At 42.1% G+C, this 19,561-nt stretch overlaps 1 protein-coding gene and 1 long non-coding RNA gene across 4 annotated transcripts in view; one reads left to right on the forward strand and one right to left on the reverse strand.

Annotated features, from left to right (window-relative positions):
- Nucleotides 1–19,561, forward strand: part of GABRG3 (gamma-aminobutyric acid type A receptor subunit gamma3) — a 317,527-nt gene that overhangs the window by 271,494 nt on the left and 26,472 nt on the right. For all 3 annotated transcript variants that reach the window (XM_083501730.1, XM_083501729.1, XM_083501731.1), the window contains one exon: nt 6,466–6,603. In XM_083501730.1, the coding sequence (XP_083357856.1) occupies nt 6,466–6,603 (138 nt within the window). The remainder of the gene's footprint in view (nt 1–6,465; nt 6,604–19,561) is intronic.
- On the reverse strand, nt 11,705–18,337 carry LOC310706268. Its single transcript, XR_014525788.1, has 3 exons — nt 17,767–18,337; nt 13,362–13,525; nt 11,705–11,954 (listed from the first exon to the last, which is right to left on the reverse strand). It is a non-coding gene; the product is annotated as an uncharacterized lncRNA (long non-coding RNA).

Genomic DNA, 19,561 nt, shown 5'->3' on the forward strand with positions numbered 1-19,561 from the left:
CAATGCAATGATGACTGATCGCAATGGAATTGAATTATGAATGTTTTCCTGGTAGACCTGATCACAGCCCCACTGAAAAATGTGGAACCACAATATAGAACTGGATATTTAGGTCCCATTGATTGCAATGACATTGAGTAGCAAGGAACATTCATTGGACTAAGCCCGAAGAATGCCATATTCTATTATTTTTTTGTTTGGAATTTAATTTTTATTTTTGCCACAATCCCAGATGTTTTTTTCAGCTCCTGTGCTGGTGATTTGTTTGGGGGTGGCAGTGGAGCCTATATAATTTATTGACTTCATCCATTTTATCATCCTCCACAGGAGGAAGAGAAGTCAAGAGATTATCACTTCACTTCACGAAGTTATATAGTCAAAATCAGTCCTCTACTTCTGCATAAAAGCTTTCGTTTCCATCGAAAATGTTTCAATGTGAGGGCAAAGGACATTAATTTCTTTAAAATATATTGACTGAAATACACTGAAAGAAGCTGAGGGAGGTGTGCTGAATGCATGACCTCAATTTTTACTGTAATGAAAAGGAAGCAAAAGGGGATAGGATAAATATCTGTGTTTCCTTGAAAATTGTGCAGCTATTTGCAGCAGGTTAATCTCAGGGGAAATTTGTAATAAAAAAAATAATACATAAATTGTATTTTATACTTAATAGCTCTTTTGCTGCTATAAGGCTACTGTTCCTGTACTTTCTAAATCATAAAAGTTTATACATAATTATATAGTGACATTTTAATATATATAAAGCTACGACTCACTGTTCCTCATTGGTGAAATAATTTCCCTTGGTTCTTGAAAGCCAGACAAATTCCTCTATCTACAGCAATTGCCGGACACCCTCTTCAATTCATTTTTTATCTTTTAAAAATATTTTTTAAATTTTTTGTCTTTTTTGTTTCAAATGTTTAAATGTTGCCCTTTGTTATTATATTGCTTAATTTTCCTGTTGGCGTTTTAGAAACTGTTTTGTGATTTACTCATTTTTTTAAAAAATGAGAAACAGTATACAAATACTTGAATGGATTAAAATTAATAAATGGTTTAGGTGCAGGATAGCTTAAAGACTGTGTCCCAGGATACTTTAATTGCCATATCATTCTGGCTCATATGTTGGTAGATCCTAATAAAGCCATTGCCCGGTTCTGAATTTTAAAATGTTAGCGACTGCGTTGGGTTTGGATGGGTTTGTGGGTGGGAGGGTGAGAGAGGGCTGCTTAATTAACTGATAAGTTTGCCATCTTCTTTTATGGAAAGTGGCTCTATGAATTAACCGCTGAACAACAGGCAGTGCTTTGCTGGGACTGACTTATTCAGCTTCTAATCTCTATCTTGGAACTAAGTCCATAAATTAGAGGATCGCCCATACTTCTGCATGACTGGGGCTTAGAAAGCATGAGTCAAAGTAGTTTTTTTCCACTTAGCCCACTTTCTAGGCACAGGTTCAAGCACTTTTCTCTTTGTCCTGCCACTGTCTCCTGGAAAACCTGCTTGCTAGCTCTAAATTGGAACAAACGGCAACCCCAATTGCTGTTTGTTCTGATTTAGTGCCATATAAACCAGCTCCTAGGAGCCCAGGCAGTCCTGTCCGTCCCCCCCACAATTGTTTTTTTTAGGGGTCAGGCCTTCTCAATGTTCAGAGAGCATTCAGCAATGCCCCCTTGCTCTTCAAAATGCTGCACATGCAATGTCAAGAAGCTGCGTCGGCCCCCTCAGTCAACTTGAGAAGATGGTACCCCTGTTCATTGTTAAAGATCGGGTTTCCCTGGGGGAAAGCAGTGGGGAAAACAAAGGGGTGGATAAGCTCTTAGTCTTGTGACTACAACATCCAGCCTATGATTTTAACAACAACAAAAAGAATCCTCATCTTTTGCCAATCCCGTGCTATCTGCAGCATGAGTAGAAGAGATCTGAACCACTCAAAGGCTTGCAACCATTTTTGTGGGTTCTTATTCAGGCATTTTCCACCTGTGGATTTTCTTAAGCCTCTTAAACTTAAATAACCCTAGAAAAAGTGGGGAATGTGGAATGTGGAAAATCAGTGTGGTGAATAGACAATATTACATGCCTGTTGTGTGGCGCTGCCAAAGAGAATAATTTTTCAGCAGGCTTCATGTGGGGTAGTAACGTATGAATTAGCTCCACAAATGAGTCGATCAAGTAGATGGAAAACATGGCAGTGGAAGAATGGCAGGATTTTCTCTCATTAACATTTTGACTGGCCACCCACCACACAAACGGCTTTATACTTACTGCAGAAAAGTTGAGATCTCTATCATTTGCCAGCAAGATATCAAAAATGATTGCAAATAAATACATGAAATCCATGAACCCAGCAAGCCTTCCACAGTTGGCAGGACCTCATCGGCACAGCCTTTGATTGTGAACAAGGCAGAAATATTGCCAGGGTTTTGCTGTGTGTTGTTTACCCAGCATGCCTGCGCAGCCCTCTCACACGCAAAGGAAGGTGAATAATATTTAACAGAACATTTAATTTCAACTGAGTGGAAATAGTCTTGTCTCCATTACACCTGGTGCTCATGTGCATATAATTGTTTTTGGACTGGATGCTGCTGAATTATGGATATAGTAGGAAGGGTAATTATGCATATCGTCAGGGTAATGCCCAATGGGCAAGTACTTGGCGGAGGGGAAATGCTATCTTTCATTATGTATGGTAATAACAAGCCACAATGAAACAGCAAGGTAGAGAAGAATGTGCCAGCCCTTCACAAAAGCATCCCTTGCTTCTTTGTGAACTGTACACAATTTTCAGGGGAAGGGCTGTAGCTCAGTGGTAAAGCATTTGCCTTGGGTGCAAAGGGTCCCAGGTTCAATCCCTGACATCTCCAGGCAGGGATGAAGTAGATCCTGGAGAGCCACTGCCAATATTGATGAGTCTTGAGTGCAGCTTCCTATGTTCCTATGTAAAATATCGAGGTGCCAGGACAGGATCTGCTAATGACCTGCCATGGATTCAGGGTGGGAATGTGTCCTTCTCTGCAGGGACAATCCTCTGTTTGAATGGATCCTCTATTGGACAGTTGTCTGGACAAAGTGCAGTTAAAGATAAGTAGGGCCTTGAAGGGACCATTAGTGGTTAGCATCTGGAATGAATAAGCATACCAGTCAATAGGTGACTATCTTCTGCATCATGGTGAGATGTGCTATATTCTATTTACATTATAGTACCGTATTTTTCGCCCCATAAGACGCACCGGCCCATAAGACGCACCTAGATTTTTGGGGGGGAAATAAAGGAAAAAAATTTTATTTCCCCCCCAGGTGCGCTGCGCTACACCAGGAGCTTGGGGCGTGCGGAGCTCAGCGCGCCCCAAGCTTCTGCGTGCAGGCAAGGTCTCCGCTAGCGTGGGAGAGCCGGGCGCCTCTCCCAGGGCTAGCGGACTCCTGTGCTAATCCAGAAGCTTGGGGCAAGCTGAGGTCAGCGCGCCCCAAGCTTCTGCGTGCCGGCAAGCAGTCCGCTAGCCCTGGGAGAGCCGCGGGGCTCTCCCAGGGCTAGCGGATCGCTGCGCTATACCAGGAGCTTGGGGCGTGCTGAGCTCAGCGCGCCCCAAGCTTCTAGGTGTGCGCAAGCAGTCCGCTGCCGCCCCAAGCCTGGCGCACCTGGCAGGAGGTCCCACCGGGTGCGCGAGGCTTGGGGCGGCAGCGGACTGCTAGCTTCTAGGTGCGCGCAAGCAGTCCGCTGCCGCCCCAAGCCTGGCGCACCCGGCAGGAGGTCCCACCGGGTGCGCGAGGCTTGGGGCGGCAGCGGACTGCTAGCTTCTAGGTGCGCGCAAGCAGTCCGCTGCCGCCCCAAGCCTGGCGCACCCGGCAGGAGGTCCCACCGGGTGTGCGAGGCTTGGGGCGGCAGCGGACTGCTTGCGCGCACCTAGAAGCTAGCAGTCCGCTGCCGCCCCAAGCCTGGCGCACCCGGCAGGAGGTCCCACCGGGTGCACGAGGCTTGGGGCGGCAGCGGACTGCTAGCTTCTAGGTGCGCGCAAGCAGTCCGCTGCCGCCCCAAGCCTGGCGCACCCGGTGGGACCTCCTGCCGGGTGCGCGAGGCTTGCAGACACTCGCCCGAAGCAGGGGGAGCCCTCCCAAGGGCTCCCCGTGCTTCGGGCGACAGGCTGCCACCCCAAGCCACCCGGTGGGACCTCCTGCCGAGCGCGCGAGGCTTGCAGGCATTCGCCCCATAAGACGCACCCCGATTTCCTCTTCATTTTTGGAGAGGAAAAAGTGCGTCTTATGGGGCGAAAAATACGGTAATTATCTCTACATTTCCATATTTTTGTACAAATAAGCAGTCTGTATTCTCTGTTTTTGGTGACGTATAACTACCTACCAATATAAGGGACGCAGGTGGTGCTGTGGGTTAAACCACAGAGCCTAGGGCTTGCCGATCAGAAGGTCAGTGATCGTGAAAATGAGACCGTTGTGTGTTGCCAAAAGGAAACCAGATAAGGGCTCAGTTCTGCCATCCCTCATACAACCGACTACATAAAAACAGTCTTGTGACTTTGTGTGTATGGATGGCTCTACACTGTTTCCTATTTGCAAGACCTGGAGTTTCATTTTCCAAGCTGTCACAATCTTGGGAATGCTGTTTCATAAAATGGGTTTGTCCACCCGATTGCCACTGAACTGTGAGCCCACAGATTCCTACTGGTGATCATTTAGGGACAAGTGAAGGACGGACCAGGCCAAACCCTTAACTGGACCAACTAATGAATGACAAGAGAAAGATGCAATTTTCCACTGAAAATGGAAACAACTTTGAGCCCTAAAATCACTCACTCTTCTAGAAGTTGTGGACACGTTAAAGATTAATTCTTGCTTAACCATGAATCCTTTAAAATAGTCTGCCTGACAGAACAGTAAATTATCATCTCGGCCGTCTTGCCAATCAGTAGACTGTGAAACTATAAACAGTTTTCATTCACTTGAAAAAAAGAAAATCTGTGATAACTGTGACTCTGGAACACTGATTGAAAATAAATGAATGCTGCACTCCAAAAACACTTGACGAGATCACAGATTAACATGTTGTTGGCATCTTTCATGCTGTAATGTTACTTGAGACAATGGATTAAAGGAAGGAAGAATTCATTAGAATGTGGTAATGAATAATTGTGCTGAAAAGAAGGATAATATCATCACCACCACCATTATAATTATTTTCCAGAAGGCTGGTGTGTTGGAGCAAACACTTTAGAACTTTAAATATTATATATCCATAAGTTTTAGTGGAATGATGGTGATTTGCTATCCTCCTGCAACTGTAATTCGATGGTCTCTGATTGTACTTTTTAATGTGTTTTTTAAATTATACATAGATATTATTGTGAACTGCTTTGATATTTATATATATTTTATGTGTTATATGTTCTATATATATATATTAAAATGAAAATAGAGGCAGAGCTCCACCACTGCACCTGAACCACACCAACCTCCCCGCTGCCTTCCCCTCTCCATCCTGGTAAACCCCTTTTAGGAAGGCAGCATTGCAGTTCCACCCCACCGGCATGTAACTATGCACACACAGGGCTCTGTACATAAATTAGAACCTGTAAGCTGCCTTGAGGTAGGGTATGTATAAACCAGGCATCCCCAAACTCAGCCTTCCAGATGTTTTGGGACTACAACTCCCATCATCCCTAGCTAAGAAGACCAGTGGTCAGGGATGATGGGGATTGTAGTCCCAAAACATATGGAGGGCCAAGTTTGGGGATTCCTGGTATAAACAAGCAAGCCAATAATTAAATAAATAAATGTCTATACCAGGCTTCCTCAACCTTGGCCCTCCATATGTTTTGAGACTACAATTCCCATCATCCCTGACCACTGGTCCTGCTAGCTAAGGATCATGGGAGTTGTAGGCCAAAAACATCTGGAGGGCCAAGGTTGAGGAAGTCTGGTCTATACACTGGTTTCGCTTACTTGAGAGACCAGACCAGGTGATTTAGAAATCAAAATTCTGGAGACAAATTTGGTTGAGAAGTTCAAAAGTATCCCAAGTGATCTTAGCAATTTTAAGTGGCAACTCTGGTATCACATGAAACTAAAGCTGACTTGGTTCAAAAATTCATCATGACCAGAATGGTAACAACAACAACATTTCTCTAGTCATATACGATTGATTGCGCTGGAGTTACAGTATATATAGTCAATAATGTCGAAGAGCCATTAAGGCTGCATATCTATGCTCACTTAAAAAGGGAGGAAACATCACCAAGCAGACATGCATTGGGTTGCATTGTAATTCTGCAAAATCCTATACATCTCTACTCAAAAGTAAGTCACATTGAATTCAGTGGAGCATAAGATTGCAGCCTAAGGTATTAAAAATTATTCCAAAGTTATATGAAAAGTGTGACACAAATCTAATGCAAAAGTTTAACATTGTAGAATGTTTACCATGCATTTGATAAAAAAACTTTTAATTTACAGATGGCTATCCTCAAGAAGAAATGATTTATAGATGGAGAAAAAACTCAGTAGAAGCTGCAGACCAGAAATCCTGGAGACTCTATCAGTTTGACTTCATGGGTCTCAGAAATACCTCTGATATTGTGCAAACATCTGCAGGTAGGTACAATGCAATAACAATGCACTTTCCGGCCTGAAGGTTTAGGAGTTCAGTACAGCCCTTTCCTACATCAATAAATGTGAAACGTGGGTCAGTATAACCAGCACAGTATTGAAAAGTGGGCAGCCATTGCCTTTAGTAGTCCACATATTGTTGGACTCAAACTTTCATCATCCATGACCATTGGCCATGACTGCCAGGGCTGATAAGAGTTAGAGTCCAACAGGGTCATAGGTTCCCTTGACATGGAATAAGAGAAAATACTTCCCCAGGAAACAATTAACTTACTGAGTTTACTGCTACAAGCTATGGTGATGGTGCATATTTTTTTTTAAAGAGTTGGGTAAATCAATGGGAGATCAACCTATCAGCTGCTGTCAAACTTGGAAGCTCAATGAATGAAGCTCCATTTACGGAGATAGTATGCCTTCAACAACCAGATGCTAGGCATGGCAACCATCTTTGTGTCCTATGTGTATGCTTCCAGAGACATCTGGCTGGTTTCTGCTGGAATAGAATCCTGGATTCAATGGACATTGGTCAGACCCAGCAGGACCGTTCGAATGTTTCTATGTTGTCAGCTTGACAGCCCTGGCCATCTGTCACATTGAAGGAGAGAGGATTCTCATACACAGTCTGTTGCTGTACAGAAACATTTCCCTGCTGAAAGTGTCATGCCCAGTTGAATAGCCCAGTCTAATAAGATCTCCTAGCACTAGTCATTGGAACCCAGACACCTATGGACCGCATCACAATAGGGTCATAGCACCTGCATCAAGATCCAATCCCAGCTCAATAGTTGGCGTACCAATAGACCTTTGCTGACATATCTAACAACATGCTTTTATGTTCTTATGATGCTTGCCCTCTATGTGCTGTGTGTGAGCTGCATAAGGATGCCTTTATGAGCTTGGCCAGGATAGGGCAAAGCTGAGCTGTGTGGTGGGCTGTGGACAAGATGTGTTTAGGGGTTGTTTAACTACGATCAGGATCAAAAGGGATTTCCCAGCTCTGCTGGGAATATCACAAACGAACAAAGGAATTCCCAAGGCATTAATGCAAACAATAAATGTCCTACATGCTTCAACTGTAGGTCTTTTTCAGAGCATATACATACAATGATTTAATATGAAATTTCTTATACATGGCAGAGCTTGTATATGAAATTGAAGTGGTGGGCTTCAATGCTGCACCCTCCCAGCTTGGCCTTACTTTAAGTGGGGCAGGATGATGCACCATCAGCAAAAAAGAAAAAGTCTAGCGCTGATGTTGGCACTGTCCATTTAAATGTTCTCACAATCCCTCTGGACCCTCGATGTAGTGTCACCTGGGAGTGAGGAAATTAAAATAGCATATGCCAGGCACATCGCTGAGAAGAGGACAGGTCCTGTGTGACTGTAGTGATATTTCGGATTAGCAGCTGGGTGATCAGTGGGTCCTCCTGAGAATTCGGTGGCAGCAGCAGCACCCACCTTTTCTTGGTAACCCGAAGCAACTCTGGCATTGGGGAAGCCTGCTAAGTAGCCCAACCTCATCCCACCCTGCCCCACTGACTGCTACTGAGCCTAAGCTGATGGGTAGCAAAAAGTACCTTGCGAATAACTCCTAGGACTTAAACCTAATGTTGTGTAATGAAATATCTGCTGCACTTGGTAGACTGAAAATCTCATTCAAGCTAAGCACCATTCTAAAAGTTATAAATGACTCTGAAGTATGTTAGATGGATCAATATGTCACGGCAAGTCCTACAGCCATGCATTGTCAGTAACAGTCTGCTAATTTAATATGAAGTGATGGATTCTTCAAAGATGAAATTAAACAGATCAAGCTTTCCCTATTGGGACACATTGCACAGAAAGAACAAAACACCCATCTGCAAGTCAATGATTTATGGGCTCCCCATTCACATCAATAATGCATCTTTGTGGTTAAAGACCATTTCCTCGCTAAAATGCAATTAACATATTACTAAATCTTGTGATTATATGGTTCAGTTGAAGTGATCATTAACAAATGAAGCCAATATAAAAGCAGCGTTCTAACGTTTTGTGAGGAAATTTGAACGCCGGGATGTAAGGATGTGTTTCTGACCTGGAACGTGAGCTCTGTATGTCTGTACCAAGATGGAGGCTAGCGTTTTGAAAGCAGAGGGTATTCTCCTCCTCTCTGTCACTTACAGGCCCTGTGTGTTGATGCCTCTGAAGTAAGGGTGAGGAAGATTCCAGTTTGCTCCATGTTTGGAGCAAACCTTCCATTCACAGATCAGAACATTGATCTGAATATTAAGCCACATGATCATTGGCCTGAGATTTACTTACAGAATGGTCTGAGGGCTGCCTCGTTCTTTCTTTTAGCTTTTGGAGCAGCACCATGACTGCATTCTAAAACATGTCTTTGAAATTGCTCCCAAGAAGTGATTGTATGCAGAAATGTATGGGATTGAATTTAAGATAGGGAAAATCGAGAAGCCAAAATTAACTGATTTGTCCATCTCTATTGGCTATAACCCATCAGCTCTATTGCAAGTAAAATAGATGCAACCAATAGCTTCAAGCCTATATGCATATTAACCCAGATTGTTCAATAAACAAAAATGTGCCTACTATAGCAGCCCAAGTCCCTCTGAAAGCAATTTACTATTTAAAATACACTTTTACCTGGACCAGTGTCTTTGTTTCTTTTCTTATCCGTGATGTATTTTAAAAATAATTGAAAACAAATGGCTGAGCCTTGTCCAAGCATGAAGAAATCATAGACAATGCCCAAAGAGCAAAGTTGTAAAGTAAAGCTTTAAAAAGCAACGAAGAACATGAATTCTTCTCCTCCACCAGCTATGCAAACCGAGTGGATGTATTTATTCACATTCATGAATTCTGAAATGTTTTCCATGCATATGAAATGACTAGTTCGTTTCAGCGCTACAAAAGAGTTTTATGTGTGAAACTACTAGAATTTATAGATGTAATTTATGGGGGCATGCCCAAATATATGTATGTCTGGTTAGCGGAGAAAGGAATAATAAGATCGCTTGAATAATGCAAGCGTAGGAATGATACCATTTAGGGCACACAGGTTCTCATTTTTTTATCTTGGTGTCCCAAACCAGTTTTTTGCACATTAAAAAGTTCTTGTTTTGTTAACTCCTCCCTGCTTTTTTCAAGTTTGCAGACCACATGGCTTTTCTCACAGTAGGACTATTACTGTGGAACATCATATTCTGAACCATTAAAGCACTGTCCCTATTATAAGCAATAGTTTTCATTTAAATGGAAGTACAGCATGTTGTTGTGCGAATTATCACTGCATGGTTTTTGTGATAATCTGTGGGAAATGTCCTAGCTCCTTCCCTGCCTCAATTGCCTGCCATTAGTTGCTCAAACATGTCACAATTTCATAAGAAATTGATTGCTAAAGGAAATAGACACTATATGATATTATACATACATACATTTTATTAATACAATTTATATACCGCTTCCTCGTCAAAAAGCCTTGAAGTGGTTTATAAGCATACATATATACACAATATTATTATTTTTTTTTAAAAAATGTACTTCTTAATTGGCTTTCATACAGATCTGTCACAAAACCAGACAGCCATATGTACTAGACTAGAGACATTTATTTTATGAATATTAACTGGTCTCATCTACTTACACATGTGCCTGACATATTTCAAAGCCACAGTGGCTCCCACTGAGTCCTGATGGTGCATTAGGAAAACTCCTGTCACATGAATGCTCTTAAAAGGATAAACACTCTGGGGATTGCGGGGCTTTTTATATGGCATGATTTGAAAACTACAGCATGTGCCAGTAGCATCTTTGAGGTTAACTTTTTTTAACAGATCCATTTGATGAGTCTAAATTGGTGTTCACGTACATTTAAGTTCGAATCCAAGCAGTTGGCTGAGTTGTAAAATTGAAACTATAGTCCATTTTACCACTTTTTTTTTACCCCTAGAGTCCACCCATTTGTTGTTGTTGTTTAAGTCGTGTCCGACTCTTTGTGACCCCATGAACCAGAGCACACCAGGCACTCCTGTCTTCCACTGCCTCCTGCAGTTTGGTCAAACTCATGCTGGTAGCTTCGAAAACACTATCCAACCATCTCGTCCTCTGTCACCCCTTCTCCTTGTGCCCTCCATCTTTCCCAACATCAGGGTCTTTTCCAGAGAGTCTTCTCTTCTCATGAGGTGGCCAAAGTACTGGAGCCTCAGCTTCACAATCTGCCCTTCCAGTGAGCACTCAGGGCTGATTTCCTTCAGAATGGATAGGTTTGTTCTTCTTGCAGTCCATGGGACTCTCAAGAGTCTCCTCCAGCACCATAATTCAAAAGCAGCGATCAGCCTTCTTTATGGTCCAGCTCTCACTTCCATATATCACTACTGGGAAAACCATAGCTTTAACAATATGGACCACCCATATTATACATACTATACATTTAAATCTCTCTCTTACTACTTTAACAGCTATGGCTTCCCCCAAAGAATAATGGGAGCTGTAGTTTGTCAAGGGTGCAATTTGTCAACAGGAGACCCCTGTTTCCCTCACAAAGCTATAATTTCCACAGCAGTTTTATCAATCCATCTCTCTTCTCGGGGAACTCAGAGTTGTAGTACAGGCATCCCCCCCCCCCACTTATTTGGCAGTAACATTCCTGGCCTCCATGCGCATAACTGAAATCCCGTAAAGTAGGGAGCATTCTCTTAAAAAGCCTCCAGTGCCCAATCCCCAATCCAGACCAAAATATATTGAGTTGAAGCTCTTGGGCTGGGTGGAGTCTGAAGGATGTGTGGGAAAGTGGTTGCGACTGTGCTACTCCGTCTGTCAGCTGTTAGGCGGGGTCGCTGAGCAGCCAAAACAAAGCCCCGCTTTGCCTCAGGCCTCCTCTGCCAACACTGACATCCATTCCAGGCTCCAGGGAGCATCTCCTTGCAAGCCATGAGGACTCTTCAGCTCTCTCCTGCCATTTCTGGGTTTGAATTAAATAATTTATTTCCCAGTGTCACGCATATACACAGTCGATCATGCATAAGTGTGGGAGGGGGGCGACACCTGCACAGTGAAGGAACTAGGGGGTCTCTTAATAATCCTGAGCACCCTCAACACAATGCAGTTATGGAGGAAACCATAACTGTTAAAGTGGTTCAAGAGTGCTGTAAATGGAAGGCCCAGTCCTAGCTGGAGCACTGAATTTTTTCACTGCAAATTAAACAGAAAACATAGTGAACTTAATGCATACCTTTCTACCAAGAAGTAAGACAGTATCACTTGATTTCATACATTTCTAAGGTTTTCCACAAAGACCTTCCACAAGTCCAGTATCTCATTTAGGAGCTGTGAATGAACTTGGAAGTAAGGGTTAGCGCATAGAACAGTGACCATCATGCTTCTGAGGACACTCAGCAATGTTATTCTAAAACAGGGGTGGGAAACCTGAGAGAAAACAGATGTGTCTGGGCTCCAGCTCCCATCAGCCCCAGCCACCATGGTCAATGATCAGGGACTTTAAACCATATTGGCTGCAGCAGTCAGTGAAACTTCATGGTTTTATTATTGAATGACCCAAGTGAGACTCATTGGAAACACAAGACCAGTTGTTTATTGCCAACTGCGCATATGGGGCTAAAGCCTCAAGCCCTACAGTTCATTTACTCTACATTTCATTTACTCTACAAATATCTGAATGAATATTATTGAATTTGCAGTAGGATTTTTCAAAATTCTCCTAGATCAGCTGTAAAGCCCTTGACAAGAAATCTCATATATATATATAAACTTCCATGCATTTAAAATATTACGCATGGGTTTCTCTCTCCCCAAGGGAAATCCAGTTGGAAGTTGTTATGTACTGAGTTGAATAGGATCCAAAATGCAGCAGTCTGATTGGTCCTAGAACAATAGGATTTAGAATGCAGCAGTATGATTGGTCTGCAGGAGCCACCCAATCCAGCTCCAGGTGGAAGTGAATCCACAACCTGATTGGCCTAGAGGAGAATTCTGGAATTAGCCAATCACGTGCAGCCCACTGTGTAAATAACGTATATAAAGCAGATACTTTGGGGAAACTTTCTTTCCTCCTCACCACTATGAGCTGAATAAAGAGCATGAAATCCACTCTCGACTCCGAGTATATTTCAGAAGTGAAAAAGGACTCCTTGTGCAATATGCTCTACTGAGGCTTTATTGAGCACGAGTGCTCTGTAACAGGGTGTTGTTACCTATCACATTAGGCATGACAGGTAGTTTCTGCCTAGACACTGTTCCAGAAGACTGGGCCAATGTAAACTTTGTCTAAATGGAGGAGTGCTAGAGAGGCCCTACTACAATACATGGAAATGATAGAGCAGCCTATTGCAAATAAAGCACTTTTCAGTTGCTGCAGTCTTCAGAAGGAAGGTAAAGAGAACTGCTCTGAAATGCACAGGATCCCCGATTTCTTTGATTTTTTTTATTTACTACATTTACCTTCTGGGTTTCCTGCAAGGAACTCATGGTGGCCTACATGGCTCGGCTCCCCATTTTAACGTCACAACAACCCTGGGAGATAGTTTAGGCTGAGAGATGGTGTCTTGCCAAAGGCCACTCAACCTTCACAGCCATGTGGGGATTTGAACTTTGGGTTCTCAGGTCCTAAACTGAGAACCTAAGCACTGCCATGATGGCTCTCCTATCTAAATGAAGGGATAAGCTCTTTTAAAAATGCAGCACTAAATTAATATTTCCCTATTTCTTATCAAGTAAAGCAAACTCACCAATTAGGGGAAATACTGAGGGAGGAAATCCTCTGGTCGGTGGATTTAGCAGGGCTCCCGGTAGATCCCACAGCCCTTAGCCAGCAGTACTCGAATATATGATTGTGCCCTCGATCAGATCTCTACTTCACTGTCATAAGTAGCAAAACCATTGATACCATCTCCTATAAGAAACATATCAAATAGTAGTTAGTGGTCACAACTAATGATCATTTTAATCTTGCCATTTTTTTCAGTTTTGTTAAATGTAGCAAATCTCACCGTAATTTGCATTCTTATTAAAATTGTAATTCTCTACAATATCTTTTTTCTACTTTGATATGTTTCTCATTCTTCGTGTCTTTTCTATAGAAGAATGTGCAATAAAAATGTAAATATGGAAGCATTTTAATCTATTAAGAAAAACTACAGTCTCTGAAAAAAAATAATATTAAATACTAAAATTTACTAAACCATATGATTAAAGTAGCTGCAGTGTGTGTGTGTGTGTGTGTGTGTGTGTGTGTGTTTCCCTACAATGTGATTTCTTCCATCTCACAAAGTAAATGCCTACTGAAGTTACGCATACCCAGCCAGAGTTGTTATGGGGAGAATTGGGAGGGGGGGTAGCAAAGCCTATACTAAAATGGATGGTTGAGGAAGGGTCAGTTGTGGAGGGGAGTGAGAAATGTCCCTATTTTCATCTGAGGAAGGTACATCTATGAACTTTCTCTCTGTGCCTGCCCACCATCACTTGTGGAATCATGAGCTATTTTCTTACACCTGACACCTGACCCCCATTTCACCATTTCGTTTCAACTGTGCTGAGAAACTACAGAAGGCAAACAAAATAAGTTTCGGCTAGGGCCAAAGTGTGGGCCCATTTTCAGCAGTTTAAATGTACCTCAAAGATGTCTCGCTGCTGAAATGGACCACCCAAGCTCCCATAAAAGGAAATTATCATTTTGTTATGGGTGTTTTCATAATAGCAAGAATAATAAAGTAAAATTATTAACCATCATGCAATATGACCATTGAACTTTTACATGCCATGACTGATCTGTCTCAAACAGATGACCTCAAACAGTCATTAATACAAACCTGAATGCCCTCATTATCCCTCCAAAGTAGCATTTCTGAATAAATTGGTTAGCTGTGTTTGCAGGGAGAAATAGGTCATCTAGATGAGTAAACATTCAAACAGCATAATCCAAAAAGGGGAGAGAAAAGGGAGGGGGGAACCACTTAATTTTAGTAATATTAGATGTGGAAGGAAAACCAAACTCTAAAACTCAATCGGGAATCAAAGGTCCATTGTGCTAGGAATTGTACACAACATATATAATAACCCTTGCCTCAGAGTTTGGAATATAATTAAAGTAATATATTAAATATAATTCTGCTCCAGGCAACATTTTTATTCACTTGTTAAAGATTTGGACCATGATAAAAAATGGATGATTTTGCAAACCATGCCACATTTTCAAATAAATCTTGTAACTGTTTCAAATCACTTAAAAAACAAATTAGAAAGATGTTCCTGTGAAGTATATTCCAATGAAGGGCAAAGTCTCACACTGACAGAGACCGGAATCTTTCTGTGACATTAGGTCACTGGTATGATAGCATCATTCTTGGATTGGAAGGACGAATTACACTGTAATGTCACCACTGGAGATTATTCATACTCATTTGATGAATCAGAGTGCAAACAATTTGTGTAACTTTCTGCGCCAGATGGGTTGCTGCATCTCAATCATAGTTGCGGAAGGTGATAATGTTGGCATGTGGAATCTGGTGGAATTCGGCTTGAAAAAAGAACCCTGTTTTCTCAATCCTCATTAGTTTTATATCAGGGCACCTGTCAATTGCCAGTTTTTCGTGGAATGTAACAAATCTACTTGAAAAAAGAAACACGCTTTTTGAAGTTAGGAAAGTGACAGGAAAATGCTCTGAAATGTATAGAATGAACAAATGATTAGAGAGAAGATTGCAAACACCCTGCAAGCAGTTAGGACGAATGCCCATTGTCATATAACCTCCCCACAAACCATTCAGAATGAACCAGGCAGAGGGCCTTCTCGGTAGTGGCGCCCACCCTGTGGAACACCCTCTCATCAGATGTCAAGGAAATAAACAACTACCTGACAAGACATCTGAAGGCAGCCCTGTTTAGGGAAGTTTTTAATGTTTGACATTTTATAGCAGTATTATTATTATTATTATTATTATTATTATTATTATTTTACTCTGTTGGGAGCTGCCCAGAGTTGCTGGGGAAAGCCAGCCAAATGGGCGGGGTATAAATAATAAATGATGATGATGATGCTCAGCCAAGTCTGGCTGTAAGCTTAGCTCTGTGTAAGTTTTGTGCAACAAATGAGGATGAATGTTTAATAAACAAGCTATCTGGAGGACCCCTTTCTTAAGCTCCTGGGGTCTTTCTATTGGTTCTCTGTTACCTCTCTATCAATGCTGACACTCTATCAGTCCCCATCCACACTATCTCCTCTGTAACCACATGGTAGTGGGGTTTCCATAGCTTCCATTCCATATTTTTGCCCTCTCTACAGCTCCTGTATCAGACTTTTCAGTAAGGCCACTAACTAATACAATAACAGGAGACTAAAACTGCAACCTAACCTTATATATGCCCGCACAAACGTCACTTCACATTGTCTATGATGTGGGAACCTAACCTTATATATGTCCGCACAAACGTCACTTCACATTGTCTATGATGTGGGTTCTTCTTGGTTTTTCATGTGTCAATCCAAAATGGCCAAGACTTTCTAGAAAAAGCTCAAGAAGGTCTGAATGGATGCTGAATGGATTTATAAAGCTGACCAGTCCACCTTTGAAAAAACAGGGAGATGCTGACACATTCTAACTTGAATTATGCACCACAGCCCCATTAGATTGCAAAAGCAAACAAAAAATGAGGGTGTGCATGAGAGATCTGTCAGTTTTCATTTGACATCCATCCATATTGTTGTCCCCATCTTTGTCAAGAAACCAACGAAAGCCAGGATTAAATATTGATGGGAAAACAAACTTACTTATTTTACAAGTGACTCTTCAAGGATGCAAGCCCAAGCACTTTGGAGGCTGTGCTCCATCAATTTCTACTTATTTCTTGCTACCTTCTGCTATTAGGCGCTGACCCTAGCACCTGAGGCATACATTTTACAGTATGCAGGAACACAATATGCCCTGGATGATGCTGTCAGTTAACCACTGCTGCCACAAAGATCCTTGTTGGAAAAGCCAAGGGAAGGATGGAGGTGCAGCCCACAATGCTTTGCTCCTCAGCAATCTCTGTTCGAGTGGACTATAGTAGTAGAATTTTGCCTTAGCTGTAACTGTGAGATGCAGAAATGATCAGCCAACAGAGGCAGATCAGTGAGAAAACTACTTATCAACATGATGTGCTATCATACCAATATATCACCAAATAATACATGTTAAATCTGCAAAATAAAATGCGTGGTGGTTTTGTTTTCAATTTTCTTATTGTTGTTTACATATATTTATTTATAGCACAGCAGATGCCGTGTAAAATCAAAGTACAATGGTACCTCGGGATGCGAACAGGATCTGTTCCGGAGCCCCGTTCACATCCTGAATAGAATGTAAGATGCAACTGAGCATCTGCGGGTGGGCAGGTCGTGTTTTGCCGCTTCCGCACATGCGCATGACATCATTTTTAGCGTCTGCGCATGCACGAGAGGCGAAACCCGGAAGTAACACGCTCCGTTACTTCTGGGTTGCCACGGAGCGTAACTTGAAAACGCTCAACCTGAAGCACATTCAACCCCGAGGTATGACTGTAGAAGGAGCTAACTAGAACCAAACATATAGAAGCAAATTTCCATACCAAAGCTGAACATAAAAAATTATCTTCATAAACTTCCAAGTACCACAAATGGGTTTCCATTATCCTAAATCTTATTGCTCCAGAAAGTTACTTATTACTTAAGACTCCATTTCTCAAGAAATACACTATCTTGTTGTCTGCACTTTCTGGTTCTCACCATATGTGTAAGCTTAACCATGTACACTATGTCCCAGATTTTAGTTATCCATTCTCTGTTTGCTTGTTTGTTTTAAAAGGGGAAGCTTTGATGGAAAGCAAGACCTATATATATTAGGGATGTGTGCCAGGCTTGAGCCAAACGGGGTATATTTGGAGGAACTCAGGCATCAGGCAAGGTGCGTACAGACAGCCACAGATCGCTATAAGTCAAATTGGATGTGGCTGTGTGGACATGAATCAGTAAACCAAAGGCTAATTAAGGAAAAATGATGGCATAAGAGAAGATTCTTGCTAGACAGAATAACACAGAGATATAGTGGTCATCTATTGGGTTTAATAAAGGGACACAGAACTTGTAATCCATCAAGTAAAAAACAGGTCACCACTCACTGATGATGGTCCACCAGAGTTCAGTCAATGAATCTTCTGGGATTTGGTGTTTGCCTGGAGCTGCAAAACAGATGCACCATCAAGCCCCCTGCAAGCCATTGGGCTACAAGTCATCTTGGTGGATTTCAATAGTCATTGCCTATTAGAGACTTCCACCATAAAGCATTTAGCTCAATCTCTCTGAGCAATCTCATCAGAAAACCAAACCATTATAAAAAGTTATTGGTTTCCCTTATCAATCCAGAATTAGCAAAGTGATCTCATGGAGCCATCGTAGTGAGACAGTGAAGGAAAGCTTTGTTGCTGAAACATATGTCTTACCTGTCTTTCTCTCTCTTTTTAAATATAGGACTTCATTTTTCTTTCCTGTCAGCGAGCCCCCTTTAGAAGGATCAATTTTACTGGAAGACTGAGTTAGTCGACTTTGTGCATCTGTAGCTTTCTCTTAATTGAAAGCTTCTTAATAAATCCTCTTGAGCAAATCAGGTTCATGCGCATTGCGCATGTTTGCATGGTAACTATCTGCATTTCCTTAAGGTTCAATTTAAACACCTTGCAAATTTGTAAGAGGTAATGAAAATCAGATTTCAGAGAGGTAATTTTGTTAAAAGTGATCTTTTTTAAAAAAATTTGTCCTAATCTAACCTTTATCTCACGAGTTCCAAAGCATAGTAATACATTGTATATGCATTAGAGTTCATTTGAGAAACAATATGTCAGTATATCTCCTTTATCTATAGTTTACCTATACTTTTATTTTTACTTATGCACCACCCAAGTTAAGGTAAGTATTCATAAGTTTTATACATAACTGCATGGAGATGTAATTCACAATAGCTGCAGTATCCAGCCATTTTGGAATCCTAATGAAGAGGCAGCGTCTGTGAAATGAATTGTTTCAGGGGATGCATTTGTGTGTAGAACATGGAGTGCACCAGACATTGTTGGACTCCAGCTTCCATAAGCCCCAGCCAGTATGATCAGTGGTCAGAGCCATTGTTCAAAAAAAATAAGAACTGCCTACATGTATCCTGAAATTGTAATTTATGCTAGCCTGATGCCGGAGTTCCTCCAAATATACCCCATTCAGCTCAAGCCTGGCACGCATCCCTAATATATATAGGTCTGGCTTTCCATCAAAACTTCCCCTTTTAAAACAAACAAGCAAACAGAGAATGGTTAACTAAAATCTGGGACATAGTATTCATGGTTAAGCTTACATATATGGTGAGAACCAGAAAGTGCAGACAAGAAGATAGTGTTTCTCTTGAGAAATGGAGTCTTAAGTAATAAGTAACCTTCTGGAGCAATAAGATTCAGGACAATGGAAACTTAAGGTCCTCTGCGGGACATACCAGACAAGGCAGTCCCATAGGTACATGGGTCCTAGGCTGCATAGGGTCAAAACCAGCACCGTAAACCTGACCCTGTACTCCACCGGGAACCTGTGCAGTTGGTAAAGCACTGGATGAATGTGATCCCGCAGCAAGGACCCTATAAGGAGCCTCGCTGCGGATTTCTGCACCCGCTGGAGTTTCTGGGTCAGCGAGTTACGATAATCAAGCCTGGAGGTGACCATCACATGGATCACTGTGGCCAGATCAGGGCGAGAAAGGTAAGGGACCAACTGGCCTCAGACACACGTGAGCAAGGCCTTTTATTGTATTGGCACGCAGGCGAAATCTCGTGGGACACCAACACCCTGTAAGAGATCACAGTGGGAAGCAAACATGTCTACTCCATCATTCTCTGGTCCTCATCCCAGCAGGCAAAGCCACCCCACACACAGAGGCAC

This window comes from Podarcis liolepis (genome assembly GCF_965112155.1).
Source record: "Podarcis liolepis genome assembly, chromosome: 4".
Classification (NCBI taxonomy): Eukaryota; Metazoa; Chordata; class Lepidosauria; order Squamata; family Lacertidae; genus Podarcis; species Podarcis liolepis.